Raw genomic sequence first — 17,187 nt, forward strand, 5'->3', positions numbered from 1 at the left:
TGCTGGGCCTTGTCCATAAGTATTACTATAATGATTTACAAAAAATTTTTTTTCAGGCAACTGTGTTAAATTATTGTATACTTGTGGGAGAGGGAGATGGGGGTCCTGGCCACAAGGTAAATGAAGACCTCTTTTGTGGGAGAGGTGGGAGGAGGAAGTGTGCCCTCCTCACCCCCACTAGGTCTGACTTGTGATTAAGTGGCTTCCCTTCAACAAATGAAGACCATTAACCCTTCCTGTCCCAGGTACTGGCGTAAAGGACAGGGAGCAAGTCAATGAAGTGCTTTGAAGGGGAGAACGCAACACACTGCGGCCGCCCAAACCCAGCGCATCCTCTGCTCTGGCTCCAAAGGGTCGGACCCTGGTCCAGACCCCTTATGGGGGACGGAAGACTGACAAGAACTCAGTCTACACCAAGGCACCCATCCAGAAAGATGGGAGAACAGAGTGTGAAAGGGTCAGGGATGCCTAGGTGTGGCCCTCTGGGCTACTCTGTCGGGTCAGGAAGAGGAGGTGGCATGAGAAGCAGTGACACACCGGCAGGGAGCTGCTGGCCGCCCCCTCCTCCACCCCACTCCCCAAGGCTAGTTACACAGGCATCCAGGCACTCTGGCCCTGTTGGAGAAAATGGGGGTATTTGGGTGTCTGGCCTTGGAGCTCGGGGCAGCAGAGAGCCATGGGCCTAATTGGTTCTGCCAAGGGGGACACCCAGAACCGCCCAAAGCTGGGCCCCTCAATTCCTATCTTCCAGCTCAAGCCTCCCATCCATGCAGCTAATGTTACTGTGTGTGCGTGTGTGTGTGTGTGGAGGGCTGCAGGGAAGCATTGTTGCATCACTTGCCCGGGGTTCAGGGCATGCAGGGGGCCCTGAGGCCTAGTATGTGAACCGGACCAGAAAGGGTTAAGGACTCTGGCTCCCCTTTCCTCCCATCTTCCCAACGCTACACCTTCCTCCTTGGGCACTAGAAGGTTTTACGATGAATAGCCCGGGAGCCATCCTCTTCATATTCCTTTTTGGATACCCACATCTTCTTAAAAGTGTCCAGCGAGGCCAGGATGGAGCCACTGTGAGGAGGGAGGGAGAGCAGTCTTGTGGACCTGAGGGCTGAGCCAACCGCCCTCCCTGGGCGCCCAGAGCTCCACTTCCCTTACCTGGGAGGGAAATCCACCCACCTCCACCTGGCCTGGGCCAACCCGGGGAGAAGTGTCCAGGGCACAATGGTCTCCTCCCAGAGCCCCCCCCGTGAGCCCCGCCTCACCCAATCCACGTGGAGTACAGGCGTTCCTGAGGGGCCGAGATCTAGAGGGAGCAAGCGGCAACGTGACTGCCCCATCCCCCCGCAGAAGCCCCTGTCCCAGCCTCGGCGGGGGGGGCCTTTCTCCCAGTGCCCGAGGCCGGGCAGCACGTGCCTCCACTGGGAGCAGGGGGAGCGGCAGGGCTGGGCTGGGCCTGGAAGGCAGAGGGCACCTGAAGGTGGGTCTTGCTCTGTCCTCCCCGGGTCAAGGTTGCCCAGCACCCCCATGCCCCATGGGGACTCCCCATAACCTCACCTTGATTTTGACGTCTTTGGGGGCAAGCTTCTTTACTTCACTTAGTAATCGGTTGCCAAAGCCTATGAACACAAGGCTGGCTGAACTGGGGGTCCACATCTGACCCTTTATCACTAGCTCCCCCGCATCCAACCTCTGGTGCCCCAGCCCCAGCTGCTGCCACGCTTGTTTTAGTCATTCTTGCCAGGATTAAGGGTAAGGGCAAGCCACCCCAAAGGCATAAAAGATCCAGCAGCATGCCTACAGGTGGGCCCAGCTTCCTTCCTCAGGAAGGCAGCATAAGAAAGAACCCCAAGTCACTCAGCTCTGCCTGACCCCTACGCTCTCCCTCCCCCGATGCTCTGGAGCTAAAACCACCAGAAGCAAAGTCAAAGGCGAACGATGAGTCAGGAGAACACGCCTGCCACTTCTACCCAGCAGATGGGCAAACGTCACACACAGTGTCGGGACGGCGCCGGGGGACTCTCGTCCATAACTGATGGGGGAGAAAGTGGCACAGCCTCTGTGGAGGGAAACTCTGGTGATATCTACCAGGTAACAAATGCACATACGCACCCTCTTACTCAGCAATTCTAGTCCTAGGATTTTTCTTTTAGGTATATTCTCATCACGTGAAGTAATAGCGTATGAGATCACCCATTGGAGCATCTTTGTGATCAGAAAGAATTTCACCATCCCCAAGGCCATCCGCAGGTTAATGGTTAAATGGCACATCCATCCCATACGGTCAGATAAGAGAACTTACACTCTAGGAAAGATCTTCTGGATGTGGTGCAAAGTCAAAAATACATGGCGTGGAGCTTCAGAGTACGCTAAGGTCTGTGTAAAAAGGGAGTGCTTATTCACGCACAGGTGTTACCTGAGAAACTAACAACTCCTGTGGGGAGGGAACTGGGTGACCAGGACAATGGGAGAAGGCAGACTGCATCTAATACATTTTAGACCTCGTTAAACTTATCACCTATTTACAAAGTAAACAAAATTTAATTTTAAATCTTTCTCTTAAAAAAACAAAAACAAAAACTGAGCACCCAAAAAACCAACAGAAAATGGGCCATGTCCCAGGCTTCTAGGAAGTTGGATGCAGTCTGAGGGTCCAGCTGCCCTTGGCCTCCAAGTCATACTACCACCTCCCAACTGTGGTACCTTTGAAAAGTGTGGAGCCACCGGAGAGCACGATGTTGGCGAACAGCGTCCGGCGAAGGTCCATGTCAGACTTGTGGATGGCGAAGGCCAGCACCTCGTGGAGCCCCTCACTCTCATCCCCTATCAGGTCTGGCTGGAACAGCAGCTCGGGGGCCCGGAACCGCGCTGGCCCCACCTTGGGAACACAAGATTGAGGCAGACAGGCCTCCTCCTCCTCCAGGTCCTGGCATCACTCCTGCCCCCGCCCGGGGCCGGTCTGGCAACTTACGTCGAGGGTGCTGCCGTCTGGCAAGGTGTACTGCACCTTCTCTGTCTCCAGAGCCTCATCCTTCTGCGGGCTGATGGACAGGTAGCAGGCCCGCTGCAGTGGGCGGGGACACAGCCCTCAGGAGGCGGCAACCGGGACACCCGCACCCAGGGCTCAACCTTACGCCGGGTCCGACCACCCCCGCCCCGTTCCCCACCTCCTGCCCTGCGTCACCTCTTTGATGGTCCGGACAACCTCAAACTCAGCTGAGGTGTGAAAGTCAACCCCCTCCTTGCGCAGCTGCAGCCGGAGGTAGCGGGAGACGTCGCGGCCGGCAATGTCCACCCGCATGATGGAGTGTGGCATGGCAAAGCCCTCGTAGATGGGGACGGCGTGAGTGACCCCATCCCCTGAGTCCAGAACGACTCCCGTCGTGCGTCCTGTTGCATACCTGTCACCAGGTCAGCATCCCTTCACCTCAGCCACTGAGGCATGGGGACCTCCTCACCCCTGGAAGGGACCCCGGGACATGTGCATCATCTGGTCTGAAAAAGGGACCTGCGGGACTCCCTAAAGGGATGGTCATCAGGGGGCTGTTTCTACAGGGAAGTCGGACGCCTGGTCATCCCGAGCAGGAGGCTGCCCCCAGGGAGGACGGAGATGGAGGGGACGCAGGGCTTAGGGAGCACTCACAGGCTAAGCACGGCCTGCATGGAGATGAACAGGGCTGGCACGTTGAAGGTCTCGAAGAACACCTCTGCCGCCTTCTCCCGGTTCTTACACGGGTTGAGCGGAGCTTCCGTGAGAAGAACAGGATGCTGCAAGAGACGGCAGAGTTGCCGGCAGGTGCAAAGACAGCGTGCTGGCGCTGCCATGATCCTTCCAGAGAGCCACCCGCCCCTGTGAGCACATGAAGCTGCGGCCTGCCATCCCTCCCGACGGCACAAGCCCATCATCTGCCAGTAGTTTTACTCTTCCAAAGATCCAGCGCTCCCTGGAAAATTCTGCTCGGCAGCCACCGACTGTGTAGACCCAGGCCCACGCAACACAGAGGCGGCAGGCCCTGACAAAGCCGGAGGAAAGGTGGGAGCCTGACTGGGATGCCGCGGGCAGGGAGAACCGGGCCCCCGCCGGGAGGGGCCGCTGCCCCACCTCCTCAGAGAAGGTCTGCAGCTGGTCCTTGGAGTAGACGTACTGCCAGACGCGCTCCATGCCGTTCCAGTCCCGCACCACGCCGTGCTCCATGGGGTAGCGGATGGCCAGCAGCCCCCGGTGCTCCTGCGGAGGGGCGAGGCCGGCCGTGGCACCAGACATTCACCCGGCAACTGCTCCCCGCCCGCCTGGGAGCTGCCCCTTCATCCGCTCGCCGGGTGTCCCCATGCCCCGTGACGGGTCCTGAACCCAGCGCACGTTCATCTGTCCAACTGCTTCTCGGGCTCTAAGAGCCCAGCCAGTCTCCAAGGCCAGGACCAGAGAGGGTGGCAGCGTGGTCCCTCCCACCCTCAGTCCCCTCCCTCCCTCCACAGCCCTTCGTCCTCTACACTCACTGCCAGCACAGCCTGACCTCCATCCCCACCACTTCAGTGCCAGGAGCCTCCACGTAGGCAGATCCTACTTGGTCCCCTCCTGCGGTCACGTGCTGCCACCGCTCCTCCCGGGCACAGCTGGATGCCGTGAGCTACCTCTCCTCCCAGCTCTTCAGCCAGTGCTCGCGCCTCTCGCACGGACCTGCCCTTCAACTTCCCCCCAAACGTGCCCCTTCCTGCCCAGCGCCCCTCGGCCTCTCACCCACAGCCGCGGCTCCTCCTGACCCCATCTCCTGAGAGCCCCATTATCCGCACCCCACACCGTAGACACCCCAGGTGCCTAAACTGCGCTTGCCTGTTATCCCTGCCACCCTCACCCCCATTCACTCCTCCTCCCAAGGGCCTCATCTGGCCGTGCAGCCTCTAGGTGTCTCCCCGGCTGGAGCACAAGAGCGGGCCCTCTCACTCAGGTCATCAAGTCCAAGTGATTCAGACTTTTAAGTCACTTTTTGACCAGTTCTTTCCTTTGTAGTTTCTAAAAGACAGGGCATGAAGTGGTCTAACTGTGCTGCCCTATACGGGAACCATGGCCCCATCGCACAGAGCAAAGGGACCATGGTGCAGTACCGCTGGGCTGGAGCCTGGATCCTGGAGCCAGGAGGGCACCCAGCAGATGGCCTCAGAGAACAGACTCCCAGGGCCCTCTCTGGCGGTACAGCTCTGATCACCAGTCAAGGCTCCTGGGACAATGAGGACCCCAAACCCAGAAAAAGGCAGGCTCCACAGGTATTACCTCTGCTTTTGGTCCGATGAAGAGGTCCCCTTCCAGGGCTCCAGCCATCACCCGCACGTGTTTGGGGCGCCCGACACTGCGAAGACATGAGAGGTCAGGGAGGTGGGCAGGGGGCACAGCTGAGCCCCGTCCAGGAAGACCAAAGTCCAACTCCAGTGGTCAAGAGGGTAACTGTACTCAAAGCATCAGGAGGTGGCCACGGGGTAAAGGTCAGAACCTAGGCCTACGGGTCACGGGACTACAGAGCAGGCCTTGGCAGGACAGAAGACTCAGGGTCAGAAGACGAGGTGTTACTTCCATTTCCCACCAGCCCTCCCAGAGACGGCTGAGAGCTCTGTAATGTCAGCCCTGGCAGAGGGTCAGCTTCTGTAGTCACGACGACTCAGCCCACGCTCTTGATTTCAGGAGGGCAGACCAAGGCGGGGTGGCCCCAGGAAACTGGGCTGTGGCTCCCTCGTACACCCCTCTCTCACTCAGTCAGTCCTGCCCCTTCCCACTGCCAGGGCTTCCAGAACAGAGACGCAATTCTTGGCAGAGTGGATGGGCTACCATTACAAAATCTGACCCAAGTTCCCTGCACATCAAGAGGAACCTTTAATTACGTTCAACGTTGAGTTCAGAAAGGAAAGCTGAGGCCCCACTGGATGCTCTAGGCTGGCTCTGTCTTGATATAGCCAGCCACTTCAGGGGCCTTAGGACTCCCCCACCCCGGCTTAGGCCACTAAACCCTAAAACCTCCAGGATTTGAGACGAGACACGGCCGAGGGAAAACTTCCCGATGGGCTACAGTGGCCGGAGGAGCACTCCAGGCTTTCTCCAGGTTTCACCGCCCTCTTACCTCTGCCACCACTGGCACCATTCAGGCAAAGACCCTCCTTGACTGAACAAAATATTTTCTAGAGTCTGAAAATAAATGGGCCCTGAAGAAAACATTTCCTGGGAGGAAGGGGTGGCATTAACTCCCCACTTTTTCCTCTGAGTCTAGGTCTCTCTCCTGGAGATTCTCTCTTTTATTCTTGCTGCTGCTACCACACCCTGCCCCGAGGGGAATGCTGGTGGTTTCTCCTCCTTCCTGGCTAAAGGAGGGACCAAAATCAGCCTCCAAAGAGGAGGGGGAAGCCCAGAGCACAAGTCTTCTCCTTCCAGCGCCCTTAAGAGCAACAGCTTCACAAATCTGGAGTTTTCCCTACAGGTGGGGACAAGAGTTGGCCTCAAAGAGAGCTGTGACACAGGACCCACGTTCTCCGTGGAAGCAAACCGAAGGGTTAGGGATGCTGCCTGAGCAACACTTACTAGTTTGGGAAACAGTATTTGGGAATCTGGTCTCCTGCAAAGCCAGCCTTGATCACCCCCGAACCCTGCAAAGAAAAACAATGTTTAGCTCCCAACCTTCACCTCCAGATGAAGGCAGTGCCCTGCCATGGAGAGGGCTGCTGCCCCACCACGGCAGCCCGGGGTGGCAGCCTGAGATCCTGCCAAGAGGGCAAGGCCATTTACAAGTACACCAGTGGTTCAAAACTGGGAGTGATTTTGCATCCCCTCCCCCAAATTTGACAATGTCTGGAGACTGGGGAGCGGGGGCTGCCACTGGCTTCTAGGTAGAGGCCAGGGATGCTGTTATACATCTTAAAAGGCACAGAACAGCCCCACATAACCACGAATTATCCAGGCCAAAATGTCACTAGTGTGGAGATGGAGGAACCACGAAGTACATCCTCGTCTGCACACTCCAAGGTCAGCTCCAGGCAGGAGGACTCCATAGCAGCACAAGCTACTCCCAAAACCCAGCTAGAAGCAACCCGTAAGCTTTTTTCAACACTCCCTGGTCCCCTCCCCTCAGCAACCATGGGCCACATACAGGACCCGCTGGGGAAGATCACTGGGTTCACTGGGACAACTGGCACCTCTCCTCAAGTGGCTTCTCCAGAGACTACAGGAGGACAGCTTGGTCTTGCCTCTGCTCCAGCATGGAAGCTGGACTTAGAATATCTTAAAGGGAACCTGGCATCTAGAAACCTCCCACTCACTGCAGGAATGAGCATCTCAACCCCTCTTCCCATAGATCTCCATCACAACCCTTGGGGTCTGCAGAGCAGAAATAAACATCCCCAAGTTACAGAGGAGGGACTGGAAGCCCAGAGGGACCAAACAGGTTGCCTCTAAACTCATTAACTTGTTGATTAGTCCGCCAAGTAAGGAACTGGCCTGATCTTTCCTGTAGCCTGATGCAGAGCATCCTCCAAGCCCAGCTCTAGCCTTATTAAACATCCCCTGCTGTGACTCAGGGCATTTACATGGGTACTCCAAAAAAGACAGCCGTTCAGGGATTACAGGGAGACAGATCCCAGAAAGAGAAGTGAGTCATTATCAAAAACTCCAAGGCCGGGCTTCCCTGGTGGCGCAGTGGTTGAGAATCTGCCTGCCAATGCAGGGGACACGGGTTCGAGCCCTGGTCTGGGAAGATCCCACATGCCGTGGAGCAACTAGGCCCGTGAGCCACAACTACTGAGCCTGCGCGACTGGAGCCTGTGCTCCGCAACAAGAGAGGCCACGATAGTGAGAGGCCCGCGCACCGCGATGAAGAGTGGCCCCCGCTTGCCACAGCTAGAGAAAGCCCTCGCACAGAAACGAAGACCCAACACAGCCGAAAAATAAATAAATAGATAAATAATAAAAGCTTTCATCATATTAAAAAAAAAAAAAAAAACAACTCCAAGGCCCACACACCGGAGGCAGATACCCAGCTAGGGGCAGATCCACAGATCCCTGCCCTTCATTTTCTTCCCGTGGACCAGAAAACATGCTGAGCCCCAGTGCTGAAGGACAAACCACAATGAAGCCAGGCATCTTTCCTCTGAGGTTTGCAAACAATGTTCCCCAACTGCTATGGGTCCTGGGAAGAGTAGTCCTGAATTCTCTCCACTGCCCTGCCGCCTGTGGAACTTCTGCTTGGCTCGGGGAGCACTTAAGGAGAGGGTCAAAGTAGCCAAGTGGCCAGCCAGGTGGCGGCGGCTATGTGGTTGGCAGAGCTTAACTTGCATTTTCTCCAGTCCCAGGAAAAGGGCGCAGTAGGGCCTGCCCACTCTGGTAGTGCTGCCAGGGGGTGCAGCACTTGGGAAGAGCTGGTGTAGAGGTCCCCAGGCCAACCCTCTCCAAAAGATGGGGCCAGCTGTGTGCAAGAGGGCAGCCAGAACCACAGCCTGAGAAAAAGTAAAGGGGCTGGGGTCGAAACTTGCCCAGTAACCCCACTCTCAACTGAGAAAGGTCCGGGGTGCCTCGGTCGGGCCGCCCGTTACCCCACCTCTCCTGATGCTGGCCAAGGGCCGCCAGAACGATGGGACCCCCTTCTTCTCCGGACCTCCCCGCCCGGCTCAGGGAGGGCTCGGGCTGGGGTTCCGCCGCGCCAGCGGGGGGCTGGCCCCGTGGCCCCAACTATAGGGCCAGGTGGGGACGGCCGGCAGGGGTGGCGGGCGGGCAGTGAGCTAGAGGGACCAGCCGAGTCTGTCGGGGGTCCCCGCGTGCACTGCCGCGTGCGCCCTCCCCCCGGCTGCCGAGCCTCACGTTGTCGATGACCACGGGCTGATTGGCGATGATGTCGTAGGACTCCATGGCCGGGCCGGGCCGGCCCTGCCCAGCAGGCGGGCTGCAGGAGTGACCAACGGCGGCCTGGCACGCTGGCCGGGACGGCTACCGCTCCCGACGCGGTGCCGCGCCCCTCCCACCCCGAGCGCGCAGCCTACGCGAGCCCGGCGGAGTTTTCTGGGGGGCGGGCCCTGCGGCCAATCACCGCTCCCACCTGGGCAGATTGACGGCGGGCCCCTGGGTCCCGCGGCGGGCAAAGGGGCGGGGCCGCCGGGTCCTGGCCAGCCAATGGAGACGTCCCGGAAGAACCGCTGGGGAGCTTCCGAGGTAGGCTGCACCGCGTGGGGGATGACGTCATTGCTCCGCGCTTAAGGAGGACGCGGTCGGAGACCGGTGGGCTGCGAGTTCGCCTGTCCAGGGAGACTGCTTTCCCGAGCTTCAGCACCTCCGACCACGCTTCTTCGTGAGCTCGCCGTCCCCGAGGAGACCGGCGGTGGATATTTCACCCAAAGCATTTCTTTACTGAGCACTGAGGAGGATCCTTTTCCTTGTAAAAATTACAGTTTCGTGGTAACGGTAGCTGGAGTGAATGGAACACCTGCTGTGTGCTTGCGGAGCACTCCTACCCACTTTACGTAGATTACTATATTACACCCTTGCAATAACTGTATCAGGTATTATTATTCCCATTTTACAGATTTGGGAACCGAGGAGGCTCACGCGTGTGTAACTTGCCCAAGGTTATCCAGCTGGCAGCAGCTGGGATTAGCTTGCGGTCAGCCTCCAGCCGCGTTGGGGTCAACTGCTGCAACAGGGCAAGAAGATACCGAGTCCTGAATTCATTGACCAAACTGAGCCATAGTTATTTGCCGCTCTGTATAACTTTCCCACTAGACTGTGGGATTAAATTCGGTAAAATTGAAGCACGACATCATACAGAAGAGTGCAGAAATCATAAGTGTACATTTCAATGAATTATTAACATGTGGACACGCCCGTATAACCATCAATGAGTTTAAGAATCAGAGCATGACCAGCTCCCTGGAAGCCTCCCACCCCTCTCGTTCACTGCCCCTATTCCTCCTCCGAGGTGACCACTATCCTGCATTCTACCGGTCACCACAGGTTAGTTTTGACTATTTTGGAATTTTATGCAAATAGAATCATAGGTAGGTGTTCATTTGTATTTGGTGTCTATGCATTCATAAAATGGGTCAACGTGCAATTGTTTAAGATAATGAAGGAGTTCTATATAATCTGATATGAAATACATCAGGACATATGGCTAAGTCAAAGCAAAGAAAGCCAGTCACAGTGTCCAGAATGTTCTATGTGTGAATGGCTCTGAAGAGTGTATGAGGCACCTTCAAGACTCTTTAATATGGGAAAGGGGCCACCGTAAATGTGGGGAAATGAAGGGCAAATTCTTTCTACAATGTAAACTTTTAAATTTTGTTGTTTTTAACTTGTTCTGTGTCTCTATTTCTGCTTTGCAAATAAGATAATCTATACTATTTTTCTAGATTCCACGTATATGTGTTAATGTACGATATTTGTTTTTCTTTCTGACTTACTTCACTCTGTACGACACTCTCTAGGTCCATCCACATCTCTACAAATGACCCAATTTTGTTCCTTTTAATGGCTGAATAATATTCCATTCTATATATGTACCACATCTTCTTTATCCATTCCTCTGTTGACGGACACTTACGTTGCTTCCATGTCCTGGCTATTGTAAATAGTGCTGCTATGAACATTGGGGTGCATGTGTCTTTTTGAATTATGGTTTTCTGTGGGTATATGCCCAGTAGTGGGATTGCTGGGTTATATGTATATCCATTCTTTTTTAGATTCTTTTTCTTAACCCATTTTTAAGTGTACAGTTCAGTGGTATTAAATACATTCATAATGTTGTGCAACCATTACCACCATCCATCTCCAGAAGTTTTTTCACCTTATAAAACTGAAACTCTATACTCATTAAACAGTAACTCCCCATTCCCCATGTGACAGAATTTCCTTCCTTTTTACGGCTGAATTATATCCCATTGTATGTATATACCACATTTTGCTTATCCATTCATCTATTGATGAATTCTTGGGTTGCTTCCACATTTTAGCTATTGTAAATAACACTGCTGTGAACATTGGTGTATAAATACCTCTTTGAGACTCTGCTTTCAATTCTCTGGGATATATAACCAGATATGGGATTGCTGGATCATATTATAATTCTATTTTTGATTGTTTGAAGAACAGCCATACTGTTTTCCATAGTGGATGCATCATTTTTCATTCCCAACAACAGTGCACAAGGGTTCCAGTTTCTCCACAGCCTCACCACACTGGTTAGTTTCTGTTTTTGTTTTTGTTTTGGATTGTAGCCATCCTAATTGGTATGAGGTGGTAGCTCATCATAGGTTTAATTTGCATTTCTCTAATGATTCATGATGTTGCGTATCTTTTCATTTGCTTATTGGCTATTTGTATCTCTTCTTTGGGTAAATGTCTATTCAAGTCCTTTACCCATTTTTTAATTTAAAAATTTTTTTTTATTTTTGGCTGTGTTGGGTCTTCCTTGCTGCGCGCGGGCTTTCTCTAGTTGCGGCGAGCAGAGGCTGCTCTTTATTGTGGTGCACGGGCTTCTCATTGCGGTGGTTTCTCTTGTTGAGGAGCACGGGCTCTAGGTGCACGGGCTTCAGTAGTTGTGGCACATGGGCTTCAGTAGTTGTGGCTCGCGGGCTCTAGAGCGCAGGCTCAGGAGTTGTGGCGCATGGGCTTAGTTGCTCCGTGGCATGTGGGATCTTCCCGGACCAGGGCTCGAACCCGTGTCCCCTGCGTTGGCAGGCGGATTCTTAACCACTGCGCCACCAGGGAAGTCCCCTTTACCCATTTTTGAATTGGGTTTTTTGGTGAGTTTTAGGAGTTCTCTATATTTTGGATATTAATCCCTTATCAAATACGTGGTTTGCAAATATTTTCTATGGGTTGCCTTTTTACTCTGTTTATAATGTCTTTTGATACACAAAAGTTAAAAATTTTCATGAAATCTATTTTCCCTATTTTTTTCTTTTGTTGCCTGTGCCTTTGGTGTCATATCTGAGATATCATCGCCAAATTCAATGTCCTGAAGCTTTGCCCTATGTTTTATTCTAAGAGTTTTGTAGTGTTAGATCTTATATTTAAGTCTTTGACCCATTTGAGTTAATATTTGTATATGAGGTTAGGTAAGAGTCCAATTTCATTCTTTTGCATGTGGATGTCCAGTTTTTCCAGCACCATCTGTTGAAAGGATTTACCTTTCCCTGCTGAAAGGTTTCAACATCCTTGCCAAAAATCACTTGACCATATATGTGGGGGCTTATTTCTGGGCTGTCTATTCTATTCCATTGGTCTATATGTCTGTCTTTATGATATATTCCTTTTTTTTTTTGGCTGCGCTGGGCAGCTTGCAGGATCTTTGTTCCTCAACCAGGGGTGGAACCCGTGCCCCCTGCAGTGGAAGTGCAGAGTCCTAACCATTGGACCGCCAGGGATTTCCCGATATATTACTTTAAAAAAAAAAATAAATTTATTTATTTATTTTTGGCTGTGTTGGGTCTTCATTGCTGTGCGCGGGCTTTCTCTAGTTGCGGTGAGCAGGGGCTATTCTTCATTGCGGTGTGTGGGCTTCTCATTCTCATGGCTTCTCTTGTTGCGGAGCACGGGCTCTAGGCACGCGGGCTTCAGTAGTTGTGGCACGTGGGCTCAGTAGTTGTGGCTTGCGGGCTCTAGAGCTCAGGTTCAGTAGTTGTGGTACACTGGCTTAGTTGCTCCATGGCATGTGGGATCTTCCTGGGCCAGGGCTCGAACCTGTGTCCCTTGCATTGGCAGGCAGATTCTTAACCACTGCACCAGCAGGGAAGCCCCCGATAAAGAGTATAAATACTCTTTATCAAATTGAGAAAATTCCCTTTGTTTTCTAGTTAATGGGAGTTTTATCCTGAATGGATGTTTGATTTTGTCAAATGCTTTTTCTGATCATCTGTTGTGATGAACATATGATTTTTGTATTAACATGATGAATTACACTGATTTATTTTTGAATGTTCAATCAGTTTTACATTCCTGGAATAAATCATTTAGTTATGCTATATTATCCTTTAAAAAAATATTGTTGGATTCAATTTGCTAAAAGTTTGTTAAGAATTCTTACATCTATGTTTATGAAAGATACTGGCCTATACTTTTCTTTTCCTGTAATATCTTTGTCTGGCTTGTTATCAGGATAATGCTGGTCTCATGGAATGAATTGGGAAGTACTCTCTCAATTTCAGTTTTTCAGAAGAGTTTGTAGAATTGATGATGTTTCTTCCTTATTGATAGAGTTAACAAGTGAAGCCATCTGGGCTTTGAGTTTTCTTTGTGGGAAGGTTTTAATCCAAAAATTCAATTCCTTTAATATGGAGCTTATTTCTTTTTAAAAGAAAAGCAATTTATTTTTTATAGAGCTATTCAGGTTATTTATTTCTTCTTAAGTAAACTCTGTTAGTTTGTGTCAAGGAATCTGTGCATTTTATCTAGTTTGTTGAACCTATTGGAAAAAAGTTGTTAATAATATACACTTATTTTCCTTTTAATCTGTACTATCTCTAGTAATGTCTGTGTTCTCATTCCTGATATTGTTAATATGTGTCCTCTGTCTTTTTTTCCTGACCAGTCTGGCTAGAGGTTTATATATTTTATTGATTTTCTCAAAGAACTAACTTTTGGTTTCATTGATTTTTTTCAGTGGTTTTTACATTTTTAAGAGGTTGTAAAAACAACAACAAACAAAGAAAAATATGTGACAGAGACATACATAGCCTGCAAAGCCTAAAGTATTTTCTATCTGGCTCTTTACAGAAAAAGTTTATTGATTCCCCCTCCATACTTGGATGACTGTGTAAATATAGATATTGTTGACCTAAAACAAGTAAACTGTCAGTTATTTCTCCAGGAAAAAAAAAAAGGTTTATTTGCGGTCTGCAGAGAATTGCAATTTGGGATCTTCAACCATTGTGTGCTATGTGTAAGTCCCCGCATAGCAAGAGAGGGAGAACTCTTTTATAAAGGGGAAAAGGAAGTTGGGGGAGGCTATAGTAAACAAAGAGTCCATGGCTTTTCATTGGCTGAGCCCTTGCCAGGAATGAAGAGGAGGGTTTCTTCTTCCTGTTGGGCTCTGGGAGTAGGAGCTCCCCCTTCTGGTCTCTCAACTTTATTTAATTGAGATTTCTGTTTATTAACTTTTTACAATGTTTTCCTGTCATACCTCAACAAATCTGCCTGGAAATAAGAGAATCACGGTAGAGAAAGTCTGATGATCATTTAAAGGCACTTGGTAGATTACATAAGAGCCCTATGGTATACTCAGGTTGCAAAGCATCCCATATTCTCTTCCTCTGGTGATGTGAGCAGATAGAAGGGAAAGGAGGGGTAAGTGGGAGAGGAGGTGGTGAAGATTTTGGTAAGGGGACTCATTGCGATTCAACAGTGGCCTCTTATTTCAGCAGCGGTGAAATGAGGATGGTGCTGGTTGGTTTCTGTTGGGGCAGTAGAGGTGGGCAAGCTGGCCAGGTTTTGAGATGTGTGTGAAAATTGACCTGAGAGGATTTGCTTGTGGATTGGATGTGTGGTGAGAGAGAAAGACAGGAGTCTGTTATGTAGTCTGGATTTTGGCCTGAACAAGTAGAAGGATTGATTTGTTGCTGAGATGGGGGGAAAGTAGAGGAGTGGGCAGTGGAGATCAAAAGACGGGTGCTTGTGCATCTTGAGTTTGAAGCTAGCTTAACCACCATTGCTTTGGTTTTATTATCCCTCAGCATTGTGTGAAATCTCCTTGGTAACAGGCCCCCAAAGAACTCCTGTGTTCACAGGAACTCCTGCTTTACCTCCCCGGATTACTCTAGGGATTCCTTGCTCAGGAGAAGGGAGGAACTTTAACATTTTCCCCAACTTTACACCTTTCTCAAAATCCAGAGCTCCACAGTCGGGTAGCACACATGCACTTTTTCACTTTTCATTATAAAAATTGTCAAACATATACAAAAGGAGAGAGATTAGTATAATGAACCTCTGTGTGTTAATCAGGTCAATCATGTTTAATCTACCCTCTCATATATACATACACTATATTTTAAATAACAGTTTGATATATTAGTCACATAACATGAAATACACCCTTTAAAAGTGTATATTCACAGCGTTGTGAACCACCACTATCTAATTTTAGAACATTTTCATCACCCCCAAAAGTAATGTCACACTCACTTCCTGTCACTCCCCATCCACCTTTTCCCACAGCCCCTGGCAACCACTAACCTACTGTCTGTTCTATGGATTTGTCTATTCTGGACGTTTCATATATGGAATCACACACTATATGGTCTTTTGTGACAGGTTTCTTTCATTTAACACGTTTTCAGGGTTCATCCACGTTGTAGCATGCCTCAGGAATTCATTCCTTTTTATGGCTGAATGATATTCCATTGTGTGGATTTACCACATTTTGTTAATCCATTTATCAGTTGATGGGCATTTAGGTTGCTTCCACCTTTTGGCTATCTGAACAACGCTGTTATGAACATCTTATGAACATAGCTTTTTCAAAGTGAACATTAGATTTCCATGCTCTACTTTTAGGATCTTACTGCATTTGGAAGCACTTTTGCTATTTACTAAACTAATTGGTTGACCACATTCTGGGACATTCTCTCAATGTAAAGAAATTGGGTCTGTGGAGAAAAGCTACAGTACTATTTTCCAAAAATTAAGCAGACCAATATCACAAAACAGTGTCATGTGTCATGAAGGACAGTAGGTACATTATGCAGTCAGTCAGGGGTGACATCAAGAAAAGGGGAGACAGTAACTCCTCTTGTCAGGGCACTTTAAAAACCAAAGGGTTTTTGTGAACAAGTATTTTACTGCATGGGCTTACATACACTTCCACTGTATTGATTCTTAATGATTCACTAACATCTCAGCAAGAGAGAACTTGTTTCTTTCATTTACCAAAAAAGCCATCATATCCATGCACCATTAACCACCTAATTAGCAATTTTCCTGTAGAATTGAAACCTGCCATGTGCACAGATTACTCAATGTCTATGCAGACTGAGGAAACTAGTGTTGTCCTGGTTTTGAGTTAGAAGTTCAGATCCTTGGAGACACTTAATGAATACTCTGTGGAACTCAGAATAAGTGGGTGCTGTGGCCTGAAACACCTTCTTTAAGGGACAAGTTTCTCCTCCCTGATGGGTTTGCCCACTCCCCGGGGGCCAGAGAAAACGCCTGGCCTTGACCTTGAATTGGGAAAATGTGTCACAGACGTCATGACCTCCAAAAAGAAAAGCCTGATAATATAGCTCAAAATCTCCACAGGTCACTACAATCTTTTAGCACAATTAATTCATATCCTTGATGTAGCCACATGCAGGTCAGCAGAAGTCTTAACATCCATCCATGCCGTCCTAGGGGAGATTGCTAATCCGGTTCATCTGTGTTTGCACCTTCATTTTTTTTTTTTCATTTCATTCCTCAATGACAACATCAGGAATTCCTTGTGCTTATCAAACCAGTCATGTCGGGATGACCTCAGGTCCCCAAGCCCCTCCCAAATATAGACCCACAGTGGGGATTAGTGCAGAGTATGCAGGAGTATTGTTCCCTCCCCTCCCAAACGAGAAAGCATCCCATTTCCAGAATGGTCAGTCACTGCTCGTTGGCCTCATTGCCTGTGGAGAGGAGAGTTTTTGTTGGAAAGCCCCTGAGCTGTGTGTCCATCTGTCTCTGTTCCTTCCCCAGCTGAGCGCTGAGCATGACCTTGCTTGGAACCAGCGCTCTTTACTGTCATTCATCATAGATAATAGCACTGAGATAGGATGAGGGGAGAGCACTTTCAGTCTCCATGTCACATCAGTGAATTCTGTCCCCCCCTCCTCACAGCCCTCCTGTGGTCGGCACCTTTCCCTCCAGTTTCAGATGAGAAAACCAAATCCCACAGAACTTCACTGCCCAAGATCACGCAGTGTTCAAATGTTCTACCAGAACCCAAGTCCAGTGCTCTTTCCCCTAGAGCTGGCCAACTGCAGGATGCTCCTCTCAAATACCATGCATGTGTGTATCGATTTAAAAAGAATTACATGCAGATCCAGTGAAAGATTGGCTCACAGCTAAGGTTTACTTTCCCGTAGGTTATCCTCAACAAAAGAGCTTGAGAGATGCCGACCTTGCATTGAGTTCAAATAAGCAAGAAGAACATTTGGTTAAACTATTTGGTAAGTAATCTCCTCACGTGAAACTGTCAGGCTGTATGAAGA

General features: G+C 50.2%; 2 protein-coding genes across 4 annotated transcripts in view; one reads left to right on the forward strand and one right to left on the reverse strand.

Moving 5' to 3' along the window:
- ACTR1B (actin related protein 1B) lies at nt 1–9,017 on the reverse strand. 3 transcript variants are annotated; one of them, XM_061168578.1, is made up of 11 exons: nt 8,825–9,016; nt 6,557–6,621; nt 5,264–5,339; nt 4,097–4,222; nt 3,638–3,762; nt 3,179–3,395; nt 2,966–3,058; nt 2,698–2,872; nt 1,552–1,613; nt 1,260–1,300; nt 1–1,065 (listed from the first exon to the last, which is right to left on the reverse strand). In XM_061168578.1, exons 1-11 carry the CDS (start codon nt 8,870–8,872, stop codon nt 963–965), a joined length of 1,131 nt encoding a protein of 376 aa, XP_061024561.1. In that variant the 5' UTR covers nt 8,873–9,016; the 3' UTR covers nt 1–962. The 3 variants fall into 3 exon arrangements, 1 of the variants encoding a protein (XP_061024561.1); XR_009697211.1 differs by having other exon boundaries at nt 993–1,065; nt 1,174–1,300; nt 8,825–9,017; XR_009697212.1 differs by having other exon boundaries at nt 1,006–1,065; nt 1,153–1,300; nt 8,825–9,017.
- Nucleotides 9,018–9,587: 570 nt separating this feature from the next.
- The window catches only part of LOC133074648 (tyrosine-protein kinase ZAP-70), a 71,989-nt gene continuing 64,389 nt past the window's right edge, over nt 9,588–17,187 (forward strand). Inside the window, exons 1-2 of the mRNA XM_061168577.1 lie at nt 9,588–9,970; nt 17,062–17,145. The gene's annotated coding sequence lies outside the window, so the exon portion shown is untranslated. The remainder of the gene's footprint in view (nt 9,971–17,061; nt 17,146–17,187) is intronic.

The sequence above is a fragment of the Eubalaena glacialis genome, chromosome 14, assembly GCF_028564815.1.
Source record: "Eubalaena glacialis isolate mEubGla1 chromosome 14, mEubGla1.1.hap2.+ XY, whole genome shotgun sequence".
Classification (NCBI taxonomy): Eukaryota; Metazoa; Chordata; class Mammalia; order Artiodactyla; family Balaenidae; genus Eubalaena; species Eubalaena glacialis.